Here is a 22,429-nt window from a genome sequence, read left to right on the forward strand (position 1 = left end):
AATCGAATCGTCGTCGCGCGTGTCAGTTATTCTAGCTTTTGTTGGAAATGTGAAGCCTGACCACAAGTAGAGAATCCTGGTCATGCTACGAGCAGAAAAAAAAAAAACAGAGAAAACAACACGACCCCGAAAGAGTCGCAGACGCCTGCATGGACGCCTGAGGGAACTGAAGAAAGATGGAGACGCCGGAACATGGCGTGCCGCAGATACTGCCGCGGCAGATACGGCAGACTCCTTCACTGCTTTTCTTTTCTTTTCTTTACTTCATGTCAAACTTTACTCGTTACGTTTCCACCCGCATCTCACGCCATCCTCTTTCTCATGGCCTTCAACAAAAGTTATCCACTGCCTGGTCACGTAACTCGCGTCGAAGTACTCTGTCTATAAGAATACACAGCATAATATGGCCGTGGTCTTCGCTCCTCGAAAGAGTGGCAGCTTGAATACCAATCAGGTTTTGGCTCTTGTCTCAGGTTCAGAAAGAAGTCCAGCACTTACAGGAATACCGATGACAGGTATAGAATCTAACTAATGTTTACATCACAGTATGAGGTTTCTGACTCCGATGATTCGTGGATCAATTTATGTATCCCAAAGGCAACGCCAAAAAAACTACTTATTTTTTTGTTCGTTCATTTAATTCTTTTGGTCATCGAGCTGGCTAATTGTTTTTAAAGGCATCTAGCTATTTCTACGCGATAAATTTTGTCGTTTCGTTCGTCCGACCATCATATGATCAAAGTTATCCAGTCATATCACTCGCTAGCGCAATATATGAATATGTCAATTCCGGGCTATGCCTTTTCACATTCTACGTGTAACGTGATCTGACTGCTGTCCCCTTCGACTCGTTGTCATAGACCCGTCCTAGGACGCAACTGAGCCCTGCTTTCTCGAAATGTCCTGTTACATGGAATGGTCCTCTTGATCCTATCTGGATCAAGTTCCGTCATAATCGACCGCGTAAACCCCATAACTACCATTTGTCATGAGGCATGCTCCAATGAAAGCGCCCTCGACGTCTCACGATGTCAAACACAATGGTTTTTCTGATGTGGTTTCCCAATAAAAGCTCTAGTATTTGCTTTAGAGATTTCGTATCCACTTCCACGACATGACCGACGACGATTTTGACCTCATGAAAACCTATATCACGAGCCTCTTCCTGGAGAGTACGTTCTTCGGGGCCTATCTCGTCTCCTTCTTCCTCTGTATGCGCTACCTCATATGGGGACGATGTCCGGAATTCAAGTTGAACAAAAGGCCCAACTGGAAATTCATCATCGTCACTCTTTTATTGCTCGTTATTGCGACTATGCACATCGTATGCGCCCTTGCAAGAATTCTTGGAGCTCCGAGATCCGAAAGAAACTGGATAGACGTTATCGTAGTAAGCGTTTCGCGTTCTCTTGTAGTGATTATGGGTTGATAAATACCCTGCAGTCTACGGGAATCTGTCTGGCTGTTGTCACTGTCGATGCAATCCTGGTATCTCCTTGCGAGCCAGCTACCCGTGTCATCGTAACTTACTACGAGAAACAGATATACCGCTGCTGGATCATCTACATGAAACAATGGATCATCATAGCCTTTCCTGTTCTCGTATGGGCTGGTAGCATAGCAATAACCATCTATTCGGCAGTAGATCGAACGAGGCATCGCTCGCAGTTTCCGCCTTCTCCTGATACCGTACACCTACCCTCGCACACTCGGTCTTGGGTCATTTTTCTCGCCTTGACGATCGTCCAAAATATCCTCACCACTTGTTAGTCGGCCTAAAGTTTGATATGCACGAGCTGAATCATTTCCTTAGCTCTTATTGCATGGAGAATCATGATTATTGATCGTGGATCATCTCAGTATCGAGTTCAAAGCAGAGTTTCACGGCTTCAACGCTCCATCAGATTGATCATCGAGTCGGGCGCTCTATGCACCCTAGCTGCCTGTCTCGCCTTCATTGCATTTCTCACAGGGGGAAAGGTTGGTTTTGTTGCTGCCGATATTGTAAGCGCGTTCTCTGTATTTTAACCTTCCGCTCTTGTTCACTGAAGTTTGTTATAGGAAATACAGCTCGTGTCAATTGCTTTCAATCTCATTATAATTAGATCTGCGAATACACCCCCTGATGAGTACTGTCTATCTCCTACTTCGGCGAGGTCTATCAGGCTGGACGAATTATTCAGGCGGTCTCAACAATCAATAACAACAACGAGCAATGCCCCCGAGTCAAGTGCCCTTCCGAAACCATTAGAAGTTCGCATCATGAACGAGGTACTTGAATCACGGGACAGTCATCCTACAACAGTCAACACTCAGTGCACTATTACCGGTATGCGATACGAATAATCTAAGTAATAAATATAACGACTATGATGATTCATATTAGGAGAACGATAAAGAGCATTCTATTACTTACGAACTATGCTATGAAACATTAATATAGATGCAGCGTGTAGTAGGGATAAGTGACATTGTCAGGCATGATGCGTAAGCGGGACGTTCCGTTAAAACGAAAGGTATGATCCTGCCATCTAAAACACCATCATATTTGCTTCAGCCCAAGTAAGCATGTCTAACTTCATCCAGCTATAGATCATCCTCATCCACATAATATGCATATGAGGTCCTTAATTTATTTCTCGTCACGACTTGCACCCCTTACCGAAGATTAGTGGCGCTATCCAGCGATCGCGATCGCCTGGTCTTGATCATAGAAGCCCCGGCGGTCTGTTTGATTGTAGACTAGTCTACAAGGAACACTGCGTATTGATATAAATAGGTCTCGCAGCTCCCATTGTATGAACCGGAGTCAGATTCCCGAATATTCACATCCTAAGACAAGGGTCACCAATTGTTGCACCGCGTTCTGACACAGCCTTCGGAGAAGTAATATCGGCGGACCCCATGTGAAGAAAAAGCGTTTACCGTGTGAAGCATGTTCCCACCAATATCTGTATGGTGCGTCACTGACCAAGGCACCATTTTCTCTTGTAAGAAAGCAACGACGGGGGAAAGTCTTCCGCAGTTGGTGAGTCAGATGCTGCTGATGTGGGGGTAGTGGTCATGTGCGACCTTCTACTACGCCCACGCGGCATTGATTCTCATGGAATAAAACCCCCACTCCAATAGTCCTCATCGAGGATCTCCGAAGGCTTACATGTACTGAGCAAGCGCTGAGAACGAGTAAGTAAAAGATGTGATGAGAAGCAACATCGTTCGTCAGACATCCAAGATCAAGGAATTGATGATTTGTTTTGGGAGAGAGCATGAGGAAGCTGCATGTAGACAGGGTGGATAGCACTTCATGTCCGGAGAAGCGACGCAAGTGTGGAAGGTGAGCGGAAGCAGCCCGGAAGAGCGGGTCGACGGGCAGCGGATGTCGGATCCAGTCGGATCTTTCCGCAAACGCGTCATCTTTTGCGATGTTCATTCATGACTCGGAAGGTCCTTCTTCCTTTCGAGACTTTCGATAAACAATCCATTCTTCAGTTTAACGTTCATCCGGTCCGGAAATCAGTCGTGAGCATGAAGAGAGCACAGAATGGGACAATGATGAAGAGTCAGAAGCTACGGCCTTGAGACACCGAATCAATTACAGAAAAAGCTTCATTTCGCCTCTTCGTTAGAAATTGGATGGTCCTTGTAACAATAGCAACCAGGTGTGTATTTGCATGGAATGATTTCACTTGGCAACGAACATTTATCTCCAGCGTGATATCCGTACTCGAATCCATGCGTTGTATCTTCCTTCATGAAGCGTTGGGCATTATTTCTTCCATTCCAGGGCAGGTAGAAGGCGATACTAGCCGTCTGCATCACCAAGAAAGTGCTTAGGTATAACTTATGGTTCTCACGTTCAAGGGCGAGATGTAATAATCCACGGCGGGGTCTCCATGGATACAACTTAGACGAAACTCTAAACACTACCTGAGACCCAGGTCTGCGTCAAATAGAAAGAGCTACCTTCGAGATCTGAAAATCGAACAAAAGAGATATGCTGTCATGATGTTGTAATTCTTGTCGCGATCCATCCGTGTGGCTCGCGTTGTCATTTCTCATGGTCCGGGTTCATTTGTACTGTTCATTTAGCAAGATGCATCTTATTGTTTTTTTTCCATATCTTAAGCGGACATCGATCACAAAAGTGGGATAAATGACAAGTATGGCGCTAATTTTTTTTGTCAGTTGCACGTCCTCCAGATCGTATTTTAAGCGCCAGTGGGTTACCAAATCCTGTCCAATTATGTCTCTCCTGGAACAGGCGCTCGGTATAGCACTTAAGCGCTTGCCCAATTCCACTAACATTTTCAGATACACGACGATCGGCAAGAACGGCCGCCTATACACCATAAGATGAGTCCGTGCGATGTGGCGTCTGTTATCCTGTCACCAAGGCTGCGATCGGACCCTATCCGGTGAGCTACTTAAGGATCTCGAGTTTAAGCGCCTTACACCAATCCGCCTCCATTCCCATTGACCAAATCTTCAAGTTCTGTACTCTCTGTACGTCTATGTCGCCGCATATCGTGAAAGGAATCTTGACCTCAATAATCAGATAGTCATCAAAGTCGTTTCTCCCCCAGTTGCTATACGGCCCCGTCATTTCTCCCAGATGTAAGCCCCTTTGTTGTTCGCTGTCCCATACAATAATCCTTTGATTGAATTTAGATAAATCTGTGACACCAAAGAAAGTCCTCTACGATGGCTGCGAGTACTCCTGCTTCACGAAATATCATACAAGATATCATTAACAATCTCCGCTTCGACTGCACCACTCTCAAATCTTGTTCCCGCGTCTCGCGTGATTTCTCCGCCTACACCCGTCCCCATCTGTTTCACCTCATACGCGGAATTTCGATCAAAATCGAGTCATGTTACTCGATAGACGCCCTGATATCTATCTCTCGGCACGTACGTGCCGTTCGGCTATCAAACGACGACTTGTTTAACGCCACCATGCCGCTTATCATATCATCCTTTGATCATCTTGAACACATCTGTATACTGGGATACGTGAATTTGTCAGCGCTCCCAGGGGATATGATTAAGGCCTTGACGTGCCAACGTTCGTTGGTCACATCCTTAGAATTGAATGCGGTCGACTACACAGATATTCGCATCTTGAACCAGTTCCTCCAACCGTACCTGGGACTCCGAAAACTGGGTCTATTAAACATGCGATTTGACATGAGGGCGTACTCTGTGGGCAAAACGGGTGCTTCGGGTCCGAAACCACAACCGATGGAGTTATCACTGCATGCTGGGACCCTGCTCCGCCCCTTTCTCTATCCCCATTCTCCGGCATCATTAAACCGATTACAAAAGTTGAGCGTGTCGGCTCTTTTTATGGAAGATTTCATGAGCCTGGCGCTGGTGATTCGTTTGGCGCCGAACCTTCGAGAGTTGCATCTAAGGGGTTTGCAGAAAGGTGGGCTTGTGTGCTTTTGATAACGACCCACTGCTAACTTCTAGAAGATTCTAGGTGGTTCAAGCCAAAACCCCTTGATCTCTCGAGCATTGAAGTCGTCTCATTTAACTTGTTCGAAGCAAACGAAGAATTTGAGCAACATCTCCATCCGGGTTTGATTCTTGCGTGGTGGATCGAAAGTTTTAGAAGCGGAGTCGCGTTACGATCAATTACTATGACCGTGCAGGTTAATACTACTGAAAATGGACTAATTAACGCGCGCCTGTGGGAGTGGTTCGATGCTATTCTAGGTTCTCTGGGAACAATCAAGGCAGTACGTGGAATAATTCGGGGAGAGAAAGGGCATGTGTTGAAAAAGATGATTGATAACAAGTGTAACCGCTTGACTGTGAGAGGGTTGATGGAGATAAGGGTGAACGGGCCACAAAGAAAGGGGGAATGAAGTGAATAGGTGTTTCTGCCGTGCCAATGTTCAATGATAAATGTGCTCTTGCGCTTTCCATTAAGTTCTGCATGTCGGTTTTGGAAGTTCCGGTGTACGAATTTCCCCTCTGGCGTCAGGATATGGATCAACCGCCCGAATTTTGACACACCTTCCAGTAACAGTGATGTCTGGAACATAACGCTTACTAAATCCCAATTCATAATGCCATTATGTGCTAGAGCGGCCGCTCGCTGTTCAGCCAGTAGGCGCTAAAGAATGACAACTGGCGTTTGATTATCACGACACTCTTGTATCATGCATGATGCCATCGTCTCATCAATCAACGGTATCCAGAGACGCCTTGTCATGATTGCTCCTACGAACCTCATTGGACCTTGATACTGAGCGCTTAACTGCATTCATTTTCTTCCCACGCCGTCCTTGAACGATGGTAAATACTCAAAATGATGTAGACACCCTACAAGAGGTTTTCTTTCCTAGTATCCTCGAACGCGATATCGCAAGCACAACGCGTCCTGAGCACTACAGTGATAAAGAGTCGCGGAGTCATTCTTATCATAAGCGCAAAAGGCGGTGAGACCATTAATCCTGTAAGGTTAGCGTTTGAGCTTGCAGATAGGCGTCAGTTTGTTTTCCAATGTACCAAAGAATTTTCGGGAAATAATCACGACTCTTCTATAGGTGCCTAAATTTGAAGGACCCCACTTGGCGATTACGAGAGTATCAATATCTAGGTGTTATGATTTTTCCGGCCAAAAGTGGGTCTAGAAGAAGTACTCACACGATACTTCAAGATGAGTAAGTTTCCACAGAAACCGACGGAGAACCCTTTTATTCAAAGGACCTTGAGATAACAATTGAATCTGCTGTTGAGCTAAGTTGAAGTCTTCGGTGAGTAATGAAGATACTTCGAAACGTTTGCTCTCCTGGACTGATTATTGCAAACGAAGGAGAATTGTTCTAGAGGAGGCGATAGATGCATGTCGCCTTTGCCTGCAGGACTCATGGTAGCGACGGATGTTTCTGTCCGGCGGAGTTGAACTTCGATCGATTTTACATTGGTTTATATTATATCTGGCTGAGTTGAGGGATCTCTTATTATGCGGCACAGTTATAAGTTCTCATGGCTCGTATAGACTCCGGAGACTGAGTTGCTTCAATGTGAGATAAAAAGATGGTAGCAACACGATAGTGGTGATGGAGACAGATACAACAGAAGCAAGAGAATATCATATGCCGAAATGAAGAGATGAAAACAGGGCAAACAATAGCAACATCCGACTCGGATTCGTCATGCTCTCAGGTTGAGAGGTAACGGTTCCGTGAATGCCCTTGCGTTGTGGGTATGTCACGGGGTTCGCTAGGCAAATAGACACATTGGTGCAAAAGCTACGAGAAAATTACGGCAATGTCCCAGAACCCCTAAGGTGCACGTGACCCAGACGCGTCTCCCGACTCCATGATGCTAAGACGAGAGCACCAAGTTCCTTTTTCTTCTAGCCTTGTCTCAGCTATCCTACGCAGGATGTTCCTCTTTCCAATCGACATAGGCATGAATTATTCTGATTCATATGGAATCTACAATCCTGAAGCCCTTCAAAATATCATACTGATGGAAATGCCCCTTCCTATCCTAAACTATGCTTAAGAAGAACGTGGATCAGGGACCATACTTTTGAGCTAGATATGAGGTTCCAGTTCCCAAGGACCCTTTGTGTCCCTATCTAGATGCTTGTGGAGCATCAGTTTCCTGTTTTGCACCCTGCTTTGATATCTCCTATTTGGCAATGACTAAATTGAACAAGCCCAGACGACGAATGCATAAAGAAAAAGAGATAAATAAATTGGGAAAGGAATACCTCAGAAGAGATGTACAGCCCAAAGATTATTTACACGGTTATTACGTGTAATCCCAACGGAATCCCCTAGGGGATTGGGTAATTGAGGGTTACAGAGCTGCTGTAATAATTGATGACGTTTTTGATGGTTATCTTCACAATCTGAGTTTTGATTTGGTCGTCGATGCCTGGCGTCACGTGGCTATTATGCTTCTGTTGCCAATGTCAGTCTCTTCAGCCGAGCGAGATGGTTTGATACGAGCAGCTTTCGAAGGCAAGTTATATCCCCCTGATGCCCTGTTAATGTCTCACCAATGCTCTGTAGCAAAAGATAGGGCCTACAGTCCTTACTCACATTTCCCTGTGGGTGCTGCTCTACTGGCCAAAGATGGTGCTATAATACGGGGATGTAGCGTTGATAATGTGATCTACAGTGAGTTTGGTTGTCTCGGTGCTCGCAGGAACTCACTTTAGTTCCAGGCGAGACGATCTGCGCAGAGCGTGTTGCTATCGTCAAAGCCGTTGTCAGTCCAACACCATAAATCTGTTGTTACCATCTCATTGATACTCGAAGAGCGACGGAGTCACCGATTTCAGAGCACTCGCCGTCACCTCGTAATAACATCCGAATTTCATCTAACGAACCAATTGACGACCTTGATAGAAATCTATTTTCCGCCATAACACCATGTGGATTGTGCCGTCAAGTACTGCATGAGTTCTGTGATCCTCGCATGGCGATATTTCTGGTTCCGGGCGACTACCCTTCTTCTGACGTCAGAGAGACGACACTTGGGAAGCTATTTCCTGCATTGGCTGGACACTCGGCAATGGTACATTAGTAGGAGGAATGAAGGAGACCTCGGGACAGACAGCCTCTTTCGACCTTATAGTGCCTTTACTGGATCCCTTATACTAAATTAAGGCCCTTTCTTGTACTCTGCTTTTCAAATCGGCCTGATTCTCCTTGCATGCCATAGACATTGTCCCTTCTGCTGGTTTGTCACAGGTCGCAGCGTTCGTTTCCTGCAAGCGAAGTAATTCGCACTATTCCCTAAAATTATGTCTGCTCCATTCTGACGTGTATCTCTGGCTTTAATTGTAACATCACCTCACCGTGGTATGATCATGTGGACGAAGCGACATCGCGATCAAGCTTGATCATCGCTATACAGTGACCCTTACTCCGTCTGGTATTACGCTCGGTCCTCGAATGCCAAGGACCTTCTCTTCTCATACTTTCTTGGGTCTGTCGGAGCATAGTCATATGTCAGTCATTCTCAGCCTTCTCTTTCAAAGCCGTGTCATATGAGACATCCCCCATGCAACCGTCTTTTACGTGCCAGACAGTTTATGGCCTTTCCTCAACCATTACTTGTACACCATGGCATCTCAGTTACCTATAAGGAATATCCGTGGCGTCTATTGCCTGCGCGTCTCTCGATCCTTGCTTTCTTCGTTCGAATTCCAGTGCGCGCACAATGTCCCAAATAATGTTATAAAAATCACAGGTGAGGAAAGGATGACTTGCAACGATGGTTCCACTACTCACCCTTGTGCTGTCTCTTGTCGCTAGTGCGCTTGCGAGCCCAGCTCACTCCCCACCCTCGTGTTTCCCTGCTCTTGGGTTTAACATGCCAGATGACACACCTGATTCTAGAGATAATTGGTGGTGCTCGTACGACTCAGAGTACGGATTCGTAGGGTTCAGCTATGAGGTCACAGCGTGTATGACCTTATCCTTGGATGTCGTCAGTCCTTCGATTCACCGATATTTAGGTCAAAGTCTCAAGCAACTCCGACGCGAATTCAAAGACATACGACATAGATTCAATGGTCGATACATTCGCATGTACGGTGCTTGTGATCGTGAGGGTTTCTAGTATGCTCTTACCTCATCTTTTCCATCGCTCGTAACTGATATCGTGCACGTAGCGATGACATCATCACAGCAGCATGGGACGCCCACCTGGGAGTACACGCTCTCGTTTGGGTACGTCCACCCCCAGGCTCAAACCTTCCGTGTCGTCCTCATCCTTTCCTGCTAGTTCGGCTTCGACGGATCCGATATCTGGATGACCCGACGCGACACGCTCCTGGCGGCTCTCCACACGAACCCAAAGGCGCCGTTCGTCACTCGTGTTCTCCAATTCGGATCTGAGCCTCTCTTTGACAACGTACTGGATCCGGATGCCTTGGCTGAACAGGTCTTGGAAGCGAAGGCTAATCTGTCGAGCCTAGGGATTCCGGTGACCATTTCAGAAATGGCGTATGGATACCAGGTAAGAAAAATTGTGCGAACGGTCTGCATGCTGACCGGACGCGCTTAGGAACGCGGAGGCGCGCAGTCGGTTTTGGATGCCATTGATCTCGTCGATGCGCATATGCTACCGTTCTTCTCACAGGAAGCTTCAACTGGTTTGTTCTTAGACCTGTCCGAGGCGCTTAACTAATCGTTATAACCAGCCAATAATTCATGGCCCATTGTTCTCACCGATTTAGACTGGTAGACTCATTCTTCTTGGCCGTCGTGGATTTATATCTATGTCTTCTCCTCTAGGTTCATCGACAATGGTGAAGGAAAGAAGATATACCTGACCGAAGTTTGTCCATTCTGATGATTGCCAGCCGAGCATCTTTGACACCTAGTCTAGAACGGATGGCCGTCTGTCACTTCCCCAGGCGTGCAGCCCAATAGCCCGTATGCGGTATCAGATATACCGAACGAACACGTATGTCATGTGTATATCTATCTAATCCCACTCATGCTATTGTAGGAGTACTTCACGTTGCTCGACTCGAAATGCGAGTTCTTCAAGACCGTAGCCGGCGGAGGGGTAGGATGGTTCGCCCATATCTATTCGGATAACATGGAACCGGGGTACGGCATCTATGACTCGGAGGGAAAGTTGAAATTTCCTTTTCATCTAAGGACGCAGTGTTAACTGAGGCTTTCTTTGATGTACTTGATATATTTATATTGGAAATAGGTATTGTAGTCATCAATTATGCTTCGTATTCGTCTCCATTCTCGAAGGTAGTAGTATATATGGGTGTCACAGAATAAACCCTCCGTAGCAGTCGGCTAGTTCCGTGGAATCAACAGTGTGTTCACTGACACTCAAAAAGGTTCAACTTTCAATGTATGGATTTTCTACAAGAAGGCTTCTCTACAAACATTTACCAATGCATCATTAAACCTCCCCAGTTAGTCAACAGATGAACATCCTTCAAGGTAACGAATATCGATACAACTCGTTCAAGTTGAAACTTGAAAAAGTCCAGGACCGTCTGTGGTTCTAGCGTGGGCGAACCATTGCCCTAAAATGAACAGATTAAAATATATATGTCGAACACGGTAAGTGCATTTAAACAAGGAAGATACGCCGTTGGGACTATACATAGGCGCGGGAGTGTCAAAAAGATAAAATATTTCTGGTCCTTATCTGGTTTAGGTCTGGTCCGGCTCACGTCTATCTGTTGTCTTTCTCCAGCCTCCGACAAGCATCTGAGTCGTCCTATTCTCTCGCGTCTCAAGACTCTTCTGGTCCAGCCTCAAGTGCACCCAGTCGCAATTTTCGCCAATTCGGAAGGCTGAAATTCTGGGCAGATATGGGTATTCCCGATTCCCCGGTTCCTCTGAATCCTCTTCACCGTCACTGTGACTCAGATTCGTTCGACCTTTTCCTTCGGGTTTGAACAGGTATAACTGATTGGTGCCTTGTTTTTTTTTGGCAATGTCACCTTGGCTTTCAGAACATGTGTCTGGAAATTCTGGGAAACCCCAACCCCTCCCTTTTCAATGTTTTCCTAGCATTCTGGCAGAATTAAAGGGAAATGTTATGAGAGTCAATTCCAATTTGTCTAAAATTTTTTGGTCTCTGGATACAATACATGCATAAAAGCGAGTGATCTTGCATTGAAGCGAGCTCACCTCCTTAATCCGGTCAGGATAAATTCATGTTCATAAGAATAGTCACCTAAACCTGATTTACTGGCATTCTTGCCGCACGCTTGAAGACTGTCCATTTCGCAGCCAAGTCAAATCCCCCCAGTCAAGCTCGGGATAATTTTACGCAAGACGACCAATACGTTGACATCTTTTATGAAATTGTCCTTGAAGCTAGCTTCTGGTCTGTTGTATTTTCGTCACACATTTTGATTTTAGGCAGGTATATTCAAGTTTCGACGTCAATACCGCTTTAGGTATAGTATGGTACGGTTGTACAGGTGCCGTCATACAGGTACCGTATCCGTACCGTCAGAGGGTTCAGTCCATTTTGGACCGTACGAGTCCTATACGGATACCTGAAAACGGGAAAATTAGCGAGTTTTTTTCGACCGGTGTGGATAACAAAATGATGAAAGCTGACCATTTCCGCCATACTGGGCCCTGACTTCTGCTCTTATAGGTAACCATCAGTGCATATACAGTAATGACGGCCGTCGCCGTCACCGTGCCGTCAAGGTCAAACTTTCTGACAGTTGACGGCCGTCCTCCATATGGCCGTACACCGTATACGGTACAGCGCAAAATCCTAGAGCTTTGTCGCAGAGTTGGTGGCTCTGTTGCCCTCCAAAATTGTTATAAGAATCCAATGGGAGGAAAGGCCGACGTGCAATGATGATTTCACCACTCGTCTTTACGTTGTCTCTTGTCGCTGCAGTGCTCAGTGCGAGCCCAGCTCCTCCCTCGTGTTTCCCTGCTATTGGGTTCAAGATGCCAAGGAACATACCTGCTTCTAGAGATAATCGGTGGTGTCCATACTCGGATGAGTACGGGTTCGTAGGCTTCAGCTACGAAGTCACAGCGTGTACGATGTTATCCTGCCACATCACAATTTTGCCACTCACCGTTATTTAGGTCAGAGCCTCCAGCAACTCAAAAGAGAATTTAAAGACATACGACAGACATTCAACAGTCGATACATTCATCTGTACGGGACTTGTGATCGGCAGGATTTCTAGCATTTCGTCCCCCACTTTTCTTTACCTCTCCAAGTCCAACTTAGGCTATACACATGGCGACGCCATTCTCACAGCAACATGGGAAGCCAATATCGGGGTCCATACTCTCATCTGGGTAGGGTAGGCCCAAACGTCTCCTGATTTATTATTCTCATCCTTTCCTCCCAGTTCGGCTTCGATGGCTCTGATATGTGGATGACACGACGTGACTCATTCCTGGTGACTCTTCATGTAAACCCAAAGGTGCCCTTCATCACTCGTGCTGTTCAATTTGGCTCCGAGCCTCTCTTTGACTAACGTGCTGGGTCCGAATACTCTTATGCATGAGATCTTGGCAGCCAAGGCCCATCTATCAAGTGTAGGCATTCCAGTGATGATTTCAGAAATGGTGTATTGATATCAGGTAAGAAAAATTGTGTGAACAGTCTGCATGCTGATAGGATGCACTTGGGAATGTGGAGGTGCTCAGCACGTTTTGGACACTATAGATGTCATCAATGCAGACATGTTGCCATTCTTCTCACAGCAGGCTTCAACTGGTCAGTTCATAGATGCATCTGAAGCACTCGACTGATTGTTACAACTAGCCAACAATGCATGACTGATTGTTCTCAGCGATTTGAACTGACAGAGCCATTCTTCTCATCCCTCATGGATTTATACTCATCACTATCTCTGCCTAGGTTCATCGACCATAGTCAAGGAAATAAGATATACCTGAGTGAAGTTTATCCATTCTGATGGTTATCATCTGAACATCATTGACATCCCATATAGAATGGATGGCTGTCTGTTACCTATCCAGGTGTGCAGCCCAATGGTCCGTATGCGGTAGCGGACATACAGAATGCATATGTATGTCATGTGTGTATTTATATGATCTAACTCATTCCATTTCAGGATTACTACATGTTGCCTGACTTGCAATGTGAATACTCCAAGACCATAGCAGGTGGAGGAGTTGGGAGGTTCACCCACATTTATTTGGATGACCAAGAACCAGGGATGGAATCTACAACTTAGAGGGACAGTTGAAGTTCCCATTCAGTCTAAGGATGCAGTGCCAATTCAGCCATGCATTGGTTTCCATGCACTTTGAATATTTATTTCCCGAGGTCCAAGGACAATATAGCCTAGATATGATCACAGGTGACAGTGCACCAGCCTCGGAAGCTGCCATTTTCCGTAGACATGTGGACCCCCCAATGTGTCAGTGCACATCAACAAAACAGTTCCGGATTATGATTCTTTCATCTTTTGTCAATTCAAGAATCTGGCAAGAAGTTAAGGCCCTTTTAATTTCCTCTTTCATTACTTGCTCCCAAAATCAGAAGCGGTAAACATTCTTTCAGCATATTGCCGAACCACATGCTCTGTTTCGCCGTGTATTCACAGGCCTGAAATCCACAGTCCTTTCCAGTATATAGCTTCCGCTTGATCCGGCCCGAATACCGAAGTGGCTGTACCGCTTATTTACAGCTGCTATTATGGACGATCAGTGTTCCCCTTTTGTCACCCACCTTCGCAACCACAACCACCACTATGTCCCGATTCGTCCGAGCCTCAAAATACCGGTGCGTCGTCTTTCCCTATGGTCGAATTTCGTTGATATTTTGTCAGTCACGTCTTTGGACAATCGGGAAAAAAGGACCACGGCTTCGAAAACGTCAAGGTAACTGGTAGCGCCTGGGATGCGAACGTTATCTCTGCATCTGCGGAATACATCTCTGTCAATTGGAATGCATCTGGAGGAGGAGCATTTGCTATTCTCCCACTTCCATCCCCTTTCGTTGCACATCCTTCTCTCCCGTATAAACTCCCCGATTCGCTCCCCCTCGCCCGCTCGCATACTGCGCCAGTCCTAGACACAGAATGGTCCCCCCACGACGACTCTCTCGTCGCCTCTGCAGGCGAAGATGGCAACGTCATGATATGGAAAGTATCTGCGGACGTGTTTGAGGGGTGGGGCGCCGAGGGATGGGTACCGAAGGATTTTGAACCCGTATGGAGAATCGACGCCAGTCCGCGTAAAGTAGGTCAGGTTCTCTTCCATCCGACGGCAGAGAACGTGCTCGCGAGCGCGTCGGGGGAGCATCTTGTGAAACTGTGGGACCTCGCGAGGACGGAGGATCCGCAGCTGGTGTTGTACGGACATACGGATACGATCCAAAGCATCGCGTTCAGCGCTACGGGAACGTTCCTGGCGACGACGTGCAAAGATCGGAAGCTGAGGATATTTGATTCTCGAGCGGGCGGCGATGCGGTCAGGGCTGTAGATGGACACGGCGGTATGAAGGGCGCGAGGGTTACGTGGATGGGAGATCTAGGCAAGATAGCGACGACGGGGTTCAGTAAAATGAGCGAGAGGCAGGTCGGTATATGGGATGTCGGCCAGGGACTCGCGAACGAGAAGACGATGGCCCTAGACCAGAGCGCCGGTGTGGTCATGCCATTCTGGTCTGACAACAATATCCTGTTCCTTGGTGAGCGACTCGAAAGACATTCTTCTCTTCGTTTGCTTATGTGTCTCTGCAGCTGGTAAAGGAGATGGAAACATCCGTTACTACGAATACGAATCTTCTTCCCTGTATGCGCTATCGGAGTACAAATCGTCGGAACCGCAGCGAGGGATGTGTTTCCTCCCGCGACGAGCACTGAACATTGGCGAATGCGAAATCGCGCGAGCGTACAAGGTGCATGCATCGTCGATCGAGCCTATCGCGTTCATCGTCCCCCGCAAGGCCGATTCGTTCCAGTCGGATATCTACCCTCCAGCGCCAGCCAAAGAGCCATCGGTTACTGCGAGCGAGTACTTTTCGGGACGGGGAGAGGTGAAGAGGAAGTTTGTAGACCTGGAGACGGGAAAGACGGTGACGAGCTCGGGTGGTGCTAGTCCTGTGCCGACAAAGACGGCTACTGCCCCTATCCCTGCTCCAGCATTAATCGCCCCGTCGTTCTCTCAACCTGCTTCTGCGTCCACTCCGACAGCGCCGCCGATGACCACTTCCAGGTCGTACTCTCAACCGGAGCCTACGCCGGTGAGGAAGGAGATCACACCTCCTGCTTCAGTTAAGATTCCCGCTCCTGCATCACCTGTAGACGATGTTAGTTGTTTCTTGTTGCCCTTCTTCCATTTGCTGACCATCTTGACGCACAGACCGAAAATGCCCAGCTCAAAGCTGAGCTTCGCGAGGCGAGGGAGAAGATTCGTAATCTAGAGTTGCAGTTGGAGGCGACGAAGGCTAATGCGAAAAAGGCGGCGGAGGCGTTGTTGAATGTGTGAAGTACTTAGTTGTAGACACGGTGGGATTTTGGTATTTATTCTGGTTATCGAGGCATACACAGCCACATACCACTTTGGCAATTTTGCAAAACCCCTTTTCCTTTCCTCCACCAATGTTCCTCCGCTCGCTTGTCCGTCGATTCGCGACGTCCGCCGCCGAGCCAGTGTGTGAACATTCTCATATCCAAAACTCATCCCGTTCACCCTTACCCAGCTACGAAAAACGCCATTGTACGACTTTCACATCCAAAATGGCGGGAAAATGGTCCCGTTCGCGGGATATTCAATGCCGCTTTCATACGGGGACGTGGGGCAGGGTGAGTTTGCTATGTCCAGTGTGTAGACATTGACCGAGCTAATCCGTCTGGTCCGGTAGTCGCTAGCCATAATCATGTCCGTAGTAGCGTAGGCCTGTTCGACGTCGGCCACATGGTCCAATCGAATTTTCGCGGTCCCACTGCTCAGCCTTTTCTCGAATGGCTGACACCTTCGGCACTAAGCGGTCTGTCTCCGTACACGTCAACGCTCTCTGTCCTGCTCAACCAGAACGGAGGAATCATCGACGACACGATAATAACCAAACATGCGGAGGACGCATTCTATGTGGTCACCAATGCTGGGAGGAGAGAGCGCGATCTGGGCTGGTTTACGGAGAAAATAGATGAGTGGAACAATGGAGAAAGAGCCAAGAAGGATGGACCGGTGGAGATGGAGGTGCTGGATGGATGGGGACTGATTGCTTTGCAGGGTATGCATCTTTCTTTCCTTTCTTCCTCTTTCAGCTCATACTTCCCTTAGGTCCTGTCGCGGCCGCATACCTTCAATCTCTCACCTCATTTGACCTTCGCACCCTAACATTCGGCAAATCGGCGTGGATTCCCATTGACGGAGGATACACCCTGCACGTTGCCCGTGGCGGATACACCGGCGAAGATGGATTCGAAATCTCCATTCCACCTCAAAGCACAACGGAAATCGTCCGAGACTTGCTCTCCCGGGACCCCGTCCAGCTGACAGGACTGGGCGCCCGAGACTCGCTGAGGCTGGAAGCGGGTATGTGTCTGTATGGCCAGGATTTGGACGAGGAGACTACACCGCTCGAGGCGGGTCTGGGATGGGTAGTCGGGAAGGAGAGGAAGATTGCCGGAGGGTTCATTGGTTTCGAGGGTGCTCTGAAGACGCCGACGCGTCGACGCGTTGGGTTGGAGGTAGAAGGTGCACCAGCGAGACAAGGCGCAAAGATTTATTCGCCTGGCACGGGCGTCCTTCTTGGGGTGGTTACTTCTGGTATTCCATCGCCTACACTGGGTAAGAATATCGCGATGGGGTATGTTAGCGTTGAAGGTGGGAAGAGTAAGAAGGGCGCCGAGGTTGAGGTCGAGGTGAGGGGCAAAAGAAGACAGGCAAAGGTCGTAGGCATGCCCTTCGTGCCAACGAGGTATTGGAGAGGTTGAAAACGGTACAGTGACATGTGACATAGAGGAGGACGCTTTTCCGTCATCTTAGAACAATGATTGTTGACAGCCATGCCGTTTGGTGGTAGCATTGTATGCGGGACATGAGGAATTCTACTCTCGTAGTGCGGGTGGGAGTTAGAGCGTCTGTTAGAGATGCGGAAGAGCAGAGTCTGATGTGCGGATGATTCGTATCGAAATGAGGTGCAGTCGACTGGGTCTCGATGTACTATTGTAGTAAGTAGGTACTTGGCTGTGTTGGTTACGATGTGTGGTATGATAAACGAGCAGGTCGACACGTGTGGACGATGGCGGGAGATGAAACGATGATGAGGGAAGGAAGGAAAGACGCGTTTGGGGGATGGTCAGAGAAAGACGCACTTTTTTACGCGTCGGGTGGTCCGTGCGTCATTGGCGGGAGATCGGTACGTTGGCGTGAATGGTAGCGGGAAAATCTCTTGGCAAGGCACTCGTTGGGCAAGTACCTTGGCGCGTCAGTTAGGATAGGTCATTGTCCCGCTGCCTGATAAGCGAGCGGACCGTGTCGCGTGGGGGAAAAAAGAAAGAAGCGTTTGGGGGATGGCGGGAGAATGACACCCTTTTATACGCGTCGGGTGGTCAGTGCGCGTAGTAGCGCAATGGCGGGGGATCAGCGCGCCGTGCTTATGGGAACTGGATACGTCATAAATGCATCAGGTTACATCAACGCGTGGCATCATCATCATCCTTCGTCTTCTACTTATCCCGAAACGCGACGGCGGAGAAAGAAACGCTGCACACTGGCGCATCGTTTTTCTTCGTTTCGAAAACGATAGAAAACTTGTGGAAACCGGAAAATTTGCGACACAGGAATTGTAGCCAGTAATTGACCACAGACAACGGTAGATACTTCAAGTTATTTGTAGCATCGGACCGACCAACACCTGGTCAATTTCAAATTTGCCTTGCTCAACCAGTTAACTTGCCCTTTTGCCAGAATCCTTCATCCATCCCACCACTTAAGGATGCTAAAAAAAAATTTATATAATCGGAGGCTTTTGGCATTTCCAACACGCTTGGAAGACAACCTTCGTTTGTTTCCTAGGTTTCTTTTTCGCCATGTACGCACTCATACAGCTATTCCTGTATCTGGCAATCATCTCTCTCTGCGATGGCCTCGAACGAACGAACGAACATGGACTCGGAAGGAACTTCTTGATTCTTCTGACGCTAAATTAAGCGAAAATAATGCCCGTTTTATGGAGATGCGACCTTATCTGTGGCCCTGTCATGCCTGTCTAACGGCGAGATGATGCCCAGGTTCCACTCGACCACTTGGGAGCAGCAACTCATCTAGATTTCTGAATCGGTACTGGGTCAGCTAATGCACGATCGGACGTCTCTGTCGCGTCAATCCTCATGGACCCTTTGTACTTCTACCAGGTCAGTTCCCCTCTTCCCCTCACTTCAGTAACTGATGATGTTCGCAGTATTACGGCTTCGCAGCCTCCGTCCTTCCACTCCGCAACCTTTTGAGACCCAGAACTTTACTAAAACCCCGGAAGAAGGTGGCATTTCCTCTGTGGATGGTATAGGATCAGCATTCAGCGCTTATCTTGTCGCATTGAGCGAGCTTGGACTACGATGAGATTCCCGGAAGTCCTGATGACCCCAGCTACGGAACTGGCGTGGATCAATGAAAGACTCGGGCGGGATGACACTCACGCAGATACAATTACAATGAACGATGGAAGGAAGGCGTATGGGAGAGTTATCTTCAATTGACGCTAGACCCATCGTTCGCCACGGATCAACTGACAAAGGATGTGAACCACAGCGAAAGAGAAAAGGCGTGCAAACACTGCTTACATTCCCCGTTGAACATGACATTTGAAGGCCTCATATCCCACTCCCCCCCGTACTTGTTGACATTCCCAACCTGAGGCCAGCTTGGCAGACTGCTGGAACAGTTCGAGCGACAGGAGCGACGTTTCTATGGACAGCGGGGTCGATGGGTCGTCTCGGTGGTAAAATCCTGGATCTGAAGTTGCAAACCTATCAGAGAAAGCAAATGGACTGCCTCACACCGTACTCTGAGCAATACTGCCGGTTCCCAGTCAGTGACCAAAAGCGACTTCACAAAGGAAATACACCGACTCTACCTCAGACAAACTACTGCCAACTTTGTTCGACCAAGTTCACTAGGTGTGACCATATCAGGGACGTCTCCGCCAGTCTCCATTTCAGCTACATGGGGGACTCGGTGCTGGGCGAGAAGGTGATAGATGTCGGATTCTTTGGCGGTCCCGGAGGAGTCAGCACGCCAATAGACCTTCATGAACAGCAGCCCCCCGCGGGGGTTTTTAGGGTCATGAAGATCAGGACTATCCAAATCGAGAGCGAGAGACCGACACGTCGATTGTCCGAATGGTGACAATGAGTCTTCGTCGAAATTTTGAGCACACACCACGAACCGGCGAACGACGCCTTGGAGGGTCACCTCCATACGGAGAAGCTTCTGCTTCTCGATTTTTATCTTCCTCTTTTGCTTCGCCCGGGCATCACCATGCCACATATCTGTAACATACGGGCCAAATTTTACTCGAGCAGCAATGGCGTTGTCGTTGTCATCTGTGACGGGAGGGACCCAGGCGTCCTTCCCCCGTTGGCTTGGTGATAACTGGGAAAATCGTTTATAAAAATCGAAGAGCAGGCCAGAATCCTTTGTATAGTCGAAATGCCTGCTAACAATGGCCCCAGTTCTATCCCAGTGTATGAACCATACGAACTGTTTCAAGCTGCTGGTCATGTTCTTTGGGTTCATTAACTCACCCATGACTTTCCATATGGGTCAGATAATACACAAAGCACATATATTTTGTATAAAAATGTTGAAATGTACCTATATATAGGGCAAAACTTAGCAGCCCTTGGGGACCAACCAACCTACCACTGGTGTGTACCGGTCTGCAATCCCGGTACCCCTTGAATTCATCTCGCAATATTGATGAAGTATATAATCAATTCTCCAGTCCTGAGAACCGGATCCTGAGTCAATTGAGATGGTCCTGAACCTATAACCACATTTCTTCGCTTACAGAACATAGAAACCTAGACACATCTATACTCTGAACGATGAATGATTCTATTCTCACCAGTAAAGAAGAGAGAATATTGGACATGGCCCTGAGAAGTAGTCAAGCCAGAAATAGCCCTACCCTATGCCGACTTATGGCTTTGACATACCGGCACAACACTATAGCGAAGTCGGACAATTAAATGTGCATTACTAACTCCACATGCTTAGCTCTTGTATTTACTACGGGAAACGGGTACACATATATGTCTCTTCTATAAATCAGTTGTGTGCTCAAATTTGACAGACATCTCTGCTTCGCCGGCGCTGGCTAGGTGGTGTCCGAGTCAGGTACCATTACCACTGACGCCCAGACGCACCCCGGGTTTACTGGCTTGTACCATACTCATATATATAACATCTCATTCTCAAGTGCCTATATCGTGTGAATAGATCTCGAAAGGTCAACTGTTGGCATCAAAACCGTTGGTCAGGCTTTCCGGTACCGGATCTTCTGACAGCCATACTTCCAGGACTGCGCACTTCTTAATACTTGGTTCGCGCTATCCAGGTAACTCACGATCGACGGTTTCAGTGAAGAAACATCAAAGGGAATGTACAGTAGTAGGAGTCTTGATTCTTGGACTGCTGTTTCAAGAATTGATAGTAACTGGAAGTTCCGAGTGCACTGAAGAGCGGCTGGATCCCTTATGACACCTCGGTGAAAGAATCTAGCGTTCAAGAACGTTTCGGTCTTAGGGCAGTCGCACGGTAACACGAAGGTTACATACATTGCATCTTTCACGGAAGAAAGCCAGATGCATTCATATCCCCTCCTTTGAATACTGTATGGATTGGCTCAAGTGAACCCACTACTAAGCTTTCGTCCGTCCGACCACCTTGTTGATGGCGACGTCCAACCAGCTGGTCCAGTCAACAAAAAGACTGGACTATGGAAATTAACGGCGATCAACAATGCACAATATGTATAGGAAGCTCGGTTGTCCCGCGTCGCAATTTGGTAACCTGGTACCAGGCCCGTGCTCGTCACACGGAGCAAGATCTGGAAAATCCAGAATCTTACAAGATCATTTTAGTGTTTTTCCGCCAAAGGTGGGGCGCAACAGCCGTCAGTGACTACGATCGACATATGTTCCATCATTCCAATTCTGTAAACATCTGTTCTCGACGTATGTTGACCGCTGTCTGGGACACTTTCGCACTCAGTTTATCGAAAATGGACGCCCTTGTGAAACTAGACTGTAACGAGATTTAGGAATATTTTGTCGCCGGTATTGAGCTATCTTACTGCGCAAGGGTACCACGTGAAAGAAGATATAGCTACCTATATACCGGTTATTTGCTGTCTGGAAGGATCTTCGGTATTCTTAGTAACTGAAGAAAGAACGGAAATGTGCACAAAATGATTTATGGTTTATTTACAAGGTAGTCGTCGCGCTAACGATGTCATACATACTAACACGTATAGCATCTAAGTATGGAAGTGGGGGAGAGGTGTTAGTCGACACACAATGAAGAACCAGTGCGGAATGCGGGACAGAAGTGTAATAACTATCGTCATCTCCAGACCCATCGTCTGAGCCCACCCACGAAAAATCCGTGTACTTTTTGTTGGAGGTCGAGGATGAACAAGAAGGGTGCGAATCGGCGTGAAATTTTTTCCAGACCGCTTCCCCGCAACCAGGGTTCTTTGGTGTCAGGAATGGTTGGCGAGGTGCGAAATGTAGGCGACAAAGTGTCGTCTGAGGTCGAGAAGGAAGTTGAACAAAGGCAAGAATCAGAAAGGTAAGAATCAGAAACAGTCTCGGCCGAGCCTTGACGGTAGTCCGCACTGGAGTTCATACTACGCTCCTTGGCATCACGCCTTTTCTCTCAGGAAACGGCAGGATCATTAAGGAAGATGCATGGTCCTTAGCGTGAGGCACATCTCGAGCATG

At 47.7% G+C, this 22,429-nt stretch overlaps 10 protein-coding genes across 10 annotated transcripts; 9 read left to right on the forward strand and 1 right to left on the reverse strand.

Annotated features, from left to right (window-relative positions):
- Nucleotides 1-1,114: 1,114 nt before the first annotated feature.
- BT62DRAFT_1008553 (uncharacterized protein) lies at nucleotides 1,115-2,346 on the forward strand (the record flags this gene model as incomplete). The annotated part of the gene is made up of 4 exons (XM_043177454.1): nucleotides 1,115-1,390; nucleotides 1,444-1,765; nucleotides 1,814-2,004; nucleotides 2,062-2,346. The coding sequence occupies 4 exons, from the start codon at nucleotides 1,115-1,117 to the stop codon at nucleotides 2,344-2,346; spliced, it is 1,074 nt and encodes a 357-aa protein (XP_043037375.1).
- A 1,990-nt stretch (nucleotides 2,347-4,336) lies between these two features.
- On the forward strand, nucleotides 4,337-5,925 carry BT62DRAFT_995681 (uncharacterized protein). The gene is made up of 5 exons (XM_043190536.1): nucleotides 4,337-4,349; nucleotides 4,453-4,503; nucleotides 4,560-4,614; nucleotides 4,669-5,428; nucleotides 5,476-5,925. Exons 4-5 carry the CDS (start codon nucleotides 4,702-4,704, stop codon nucleotides 5,868-5,870), a joined length of 1,122 nt encoding a protein of 373 aa, XP_043037376.1. The 5' UTR covers nucleotides 4,337-4,349; nucleotides 4,453-4,503; nucleotides 4,560-4,614; nucleotides 4,669-4,701; the 3' UTR covers nucleotides 5,871-5,925.
- Nucleotides 5,926-7,933: 2,008 nt separating this feature from the next.
- BT62DRAFT_1008556 (cytidine deaminase) lies at nucleotides 7,934-8,553 on the forward strand (the record flags this gene model as incomplete). The annotated part of the gene is made up of 4 exons (XM_043177455.1): nucleotides 7,934-8,144; nucleotides 8,192-8,235; nucleotides 8,286-8,326; nucleotides 8,376-8,553. The coding sequence occupies 4 exons, from the start codon at nucleotides 7,934-7,936 to the stop codon at nucleotides 8,551-8,553; spliced, it is 474 nt and encodes a 157-aa protein (XP_043037377.1).
- A 792-nt stretch (nucleotides 8,554-9,345) lies between these two features.
- On the forward strand, nucleotides 9,346-10,656 carry BT62DRAFT_901373 (uncharacterized protein; the record flags this gene model as incomplete). The annotated part of the gene is made up of 9 exons (XM_043183455.1): nucleotides 9,346-9,439; nucleotides 9,491-9,593; nucleotides 9,647-9,704; nucleotides 9,760-9,993; nucleotides 10,042-10,129; nucleotides 10,178-10,217; nucleotides 10,272-10,314; nucleotides 10,366-10,443; nucleotides 10,489-10,656. 9 exons carry the CDS (start codon nucleotides 9,346-9,348, stop codon nucleotides 10,654-10,656), a joined length of 906 nt encoding a protein of 301 aa, XP_043037378.1.
- A 1,492-nt stretch (nucleotides 10,657-12,148) lies between these two features.
- BT62DRAFT_303495 (uncharacterized protein) lies at nucleotides 12,149-12,994 on the forward strand. The gene is made up of 4 exons (XM_043180432.1): nucleotides 12,149-12,525; nucleotides 12,576-12,659; nucleotides 12,714-12,794; nucleotides 12,848-12,994. Exons 1-4 carry the CDS (start codon nucleotides 12,333-12,335, stop codon nucleotides 12,865-12,867), a joined length of 378 nt encoding a protein of 125 aa, XP_043037379.1. The 5' UTR covers nucleotides 12,149-12,332; the 3' UTR covers nucleotides 12,868-12,994.
- On the forward strand, nucleotides 12,901-13,636 carry BT62DRAFT_303446 (uncharacterized protein). The gene is made up of 4 exons (XM_043180431.1): nucleotides 12,901-13,218; nucleotides 13,267-13,400; nucleotides 13,457-13,534; nucleotides 13,580-13,636. Coding segments are annotated over exons 1-4 (312 nt in total). The 5' UTR covers nucleotides 12,901-13,120; the 3' UTR covers nucleotides 13,582-13,636.
- A 556-nt stretch (nucleotides 13,637-14,192) lies between these two features.
- Nucleotides 14,193-16,076, forward strand: BT62DRAFT_934468 (DUF1900-domain-containing protein). Its single transcript, XM_043186737.1, has 4 exons — nucleotides 14,193-14,253; nucleotides 14,300-15,162; nucleotides 15,215-15,783; nucleotides 15,837-16,076. The coding sequence occupies exons 1-4, from the start codon at nucleotides 14,222-14,224 to the stop codon at nucleotides 15,960-15,962; spliced, it is 1,590 nt and encodes a 529-aa protein (XP_043037381.1). The 5' UTR covers nucleotides 14,193-14,221; the 3' UTR covers nucleotides 15,963-16,076.
- On the forward strand, nucleotides 16,076-17,416 carry BT62DRAFT_981849 (glycine cleavage system T protein; the record flags this gene model as incomplete). The annotated part of the gene is made up of 4 exons (XM_043189636.1): nucleotides 16,076-16,126; nucleotides 16,177-16,279; nucleotides 16,339-16,710; nucleotides 16,761-17,416. 4 exons carry the CDS (start codon nucleotides 16,076-16,078, stop codon nucleotides 17,414-17,416), a joined length of 1,182 nt encoding a protein of 393 aa, XP_043037382.1.
- A 43-nt stretch (nucleotides 17,417-17,459) lies between these two features.
- BT62DRAFT_1008559 (uncharacterized protein) lies at nucleotides 17,460-20,204 on the reverse strand (the record flags this gene model as incomplete). The annotated part of the gene is made up of 8 exons (XM_043177456.1): nucleotides 17,460-17,645; nucleotides 17,702-17,796; nucleotides 17,846-17,901; nucleotides 17,957-18,088; nucleotides 18,156-18,339; nucleotides 19,039-19,209; nucleotides 19,265-19,356; nucleotides 19,579-20,204. 8 exons carry the CDS (start codon nucleotides 20,202-20,204, stop codon nucleotides 17,460-17,462), a joined length of 1,542 nt encoding a protein of 513 aa, XP_043037383.1.
- A 1,219-nt stretch (nucleotides 20,205-21,423) lies between these two features.
- On the forward strand, nucleotides 21,424-21,747 carry BT62DRAFT_1008560 (uncharacterized protein; the record flags this gene model as incomplete). The annotated part of the gene is made up of 1 exon (XM_043177457.1): nucleotides 21,424-21,747. The coding sequence occupies one exon, from the start codon at nucleotides 21,424-21,426 to the stop codon at nucleotides 21,745-21,747; it is 324 nt and encodes a 107-aa protein (XP_043037384.1).
- Nucleotides 21,748-22,429: the final 682 nt, after the last annotated feature.

The sequence above is a fragment of the Guyanagaster necrorhizus genome (genome assembly GCF_019112545.1).
Source record: "Guyanagaster necrorhizus MCA 3950 unplaced genomic scaffold BT62scaffold_20, whole genome shotgun sequence".
NCBI classification, from domain to species: domain Eukaryota; kingdom Fungi; phylum Basidiomycota; class Agaricomycetes; order Agaricales; family Physalacriaceae; genus Guyanagaster; species Guyanagaster necrorhizus.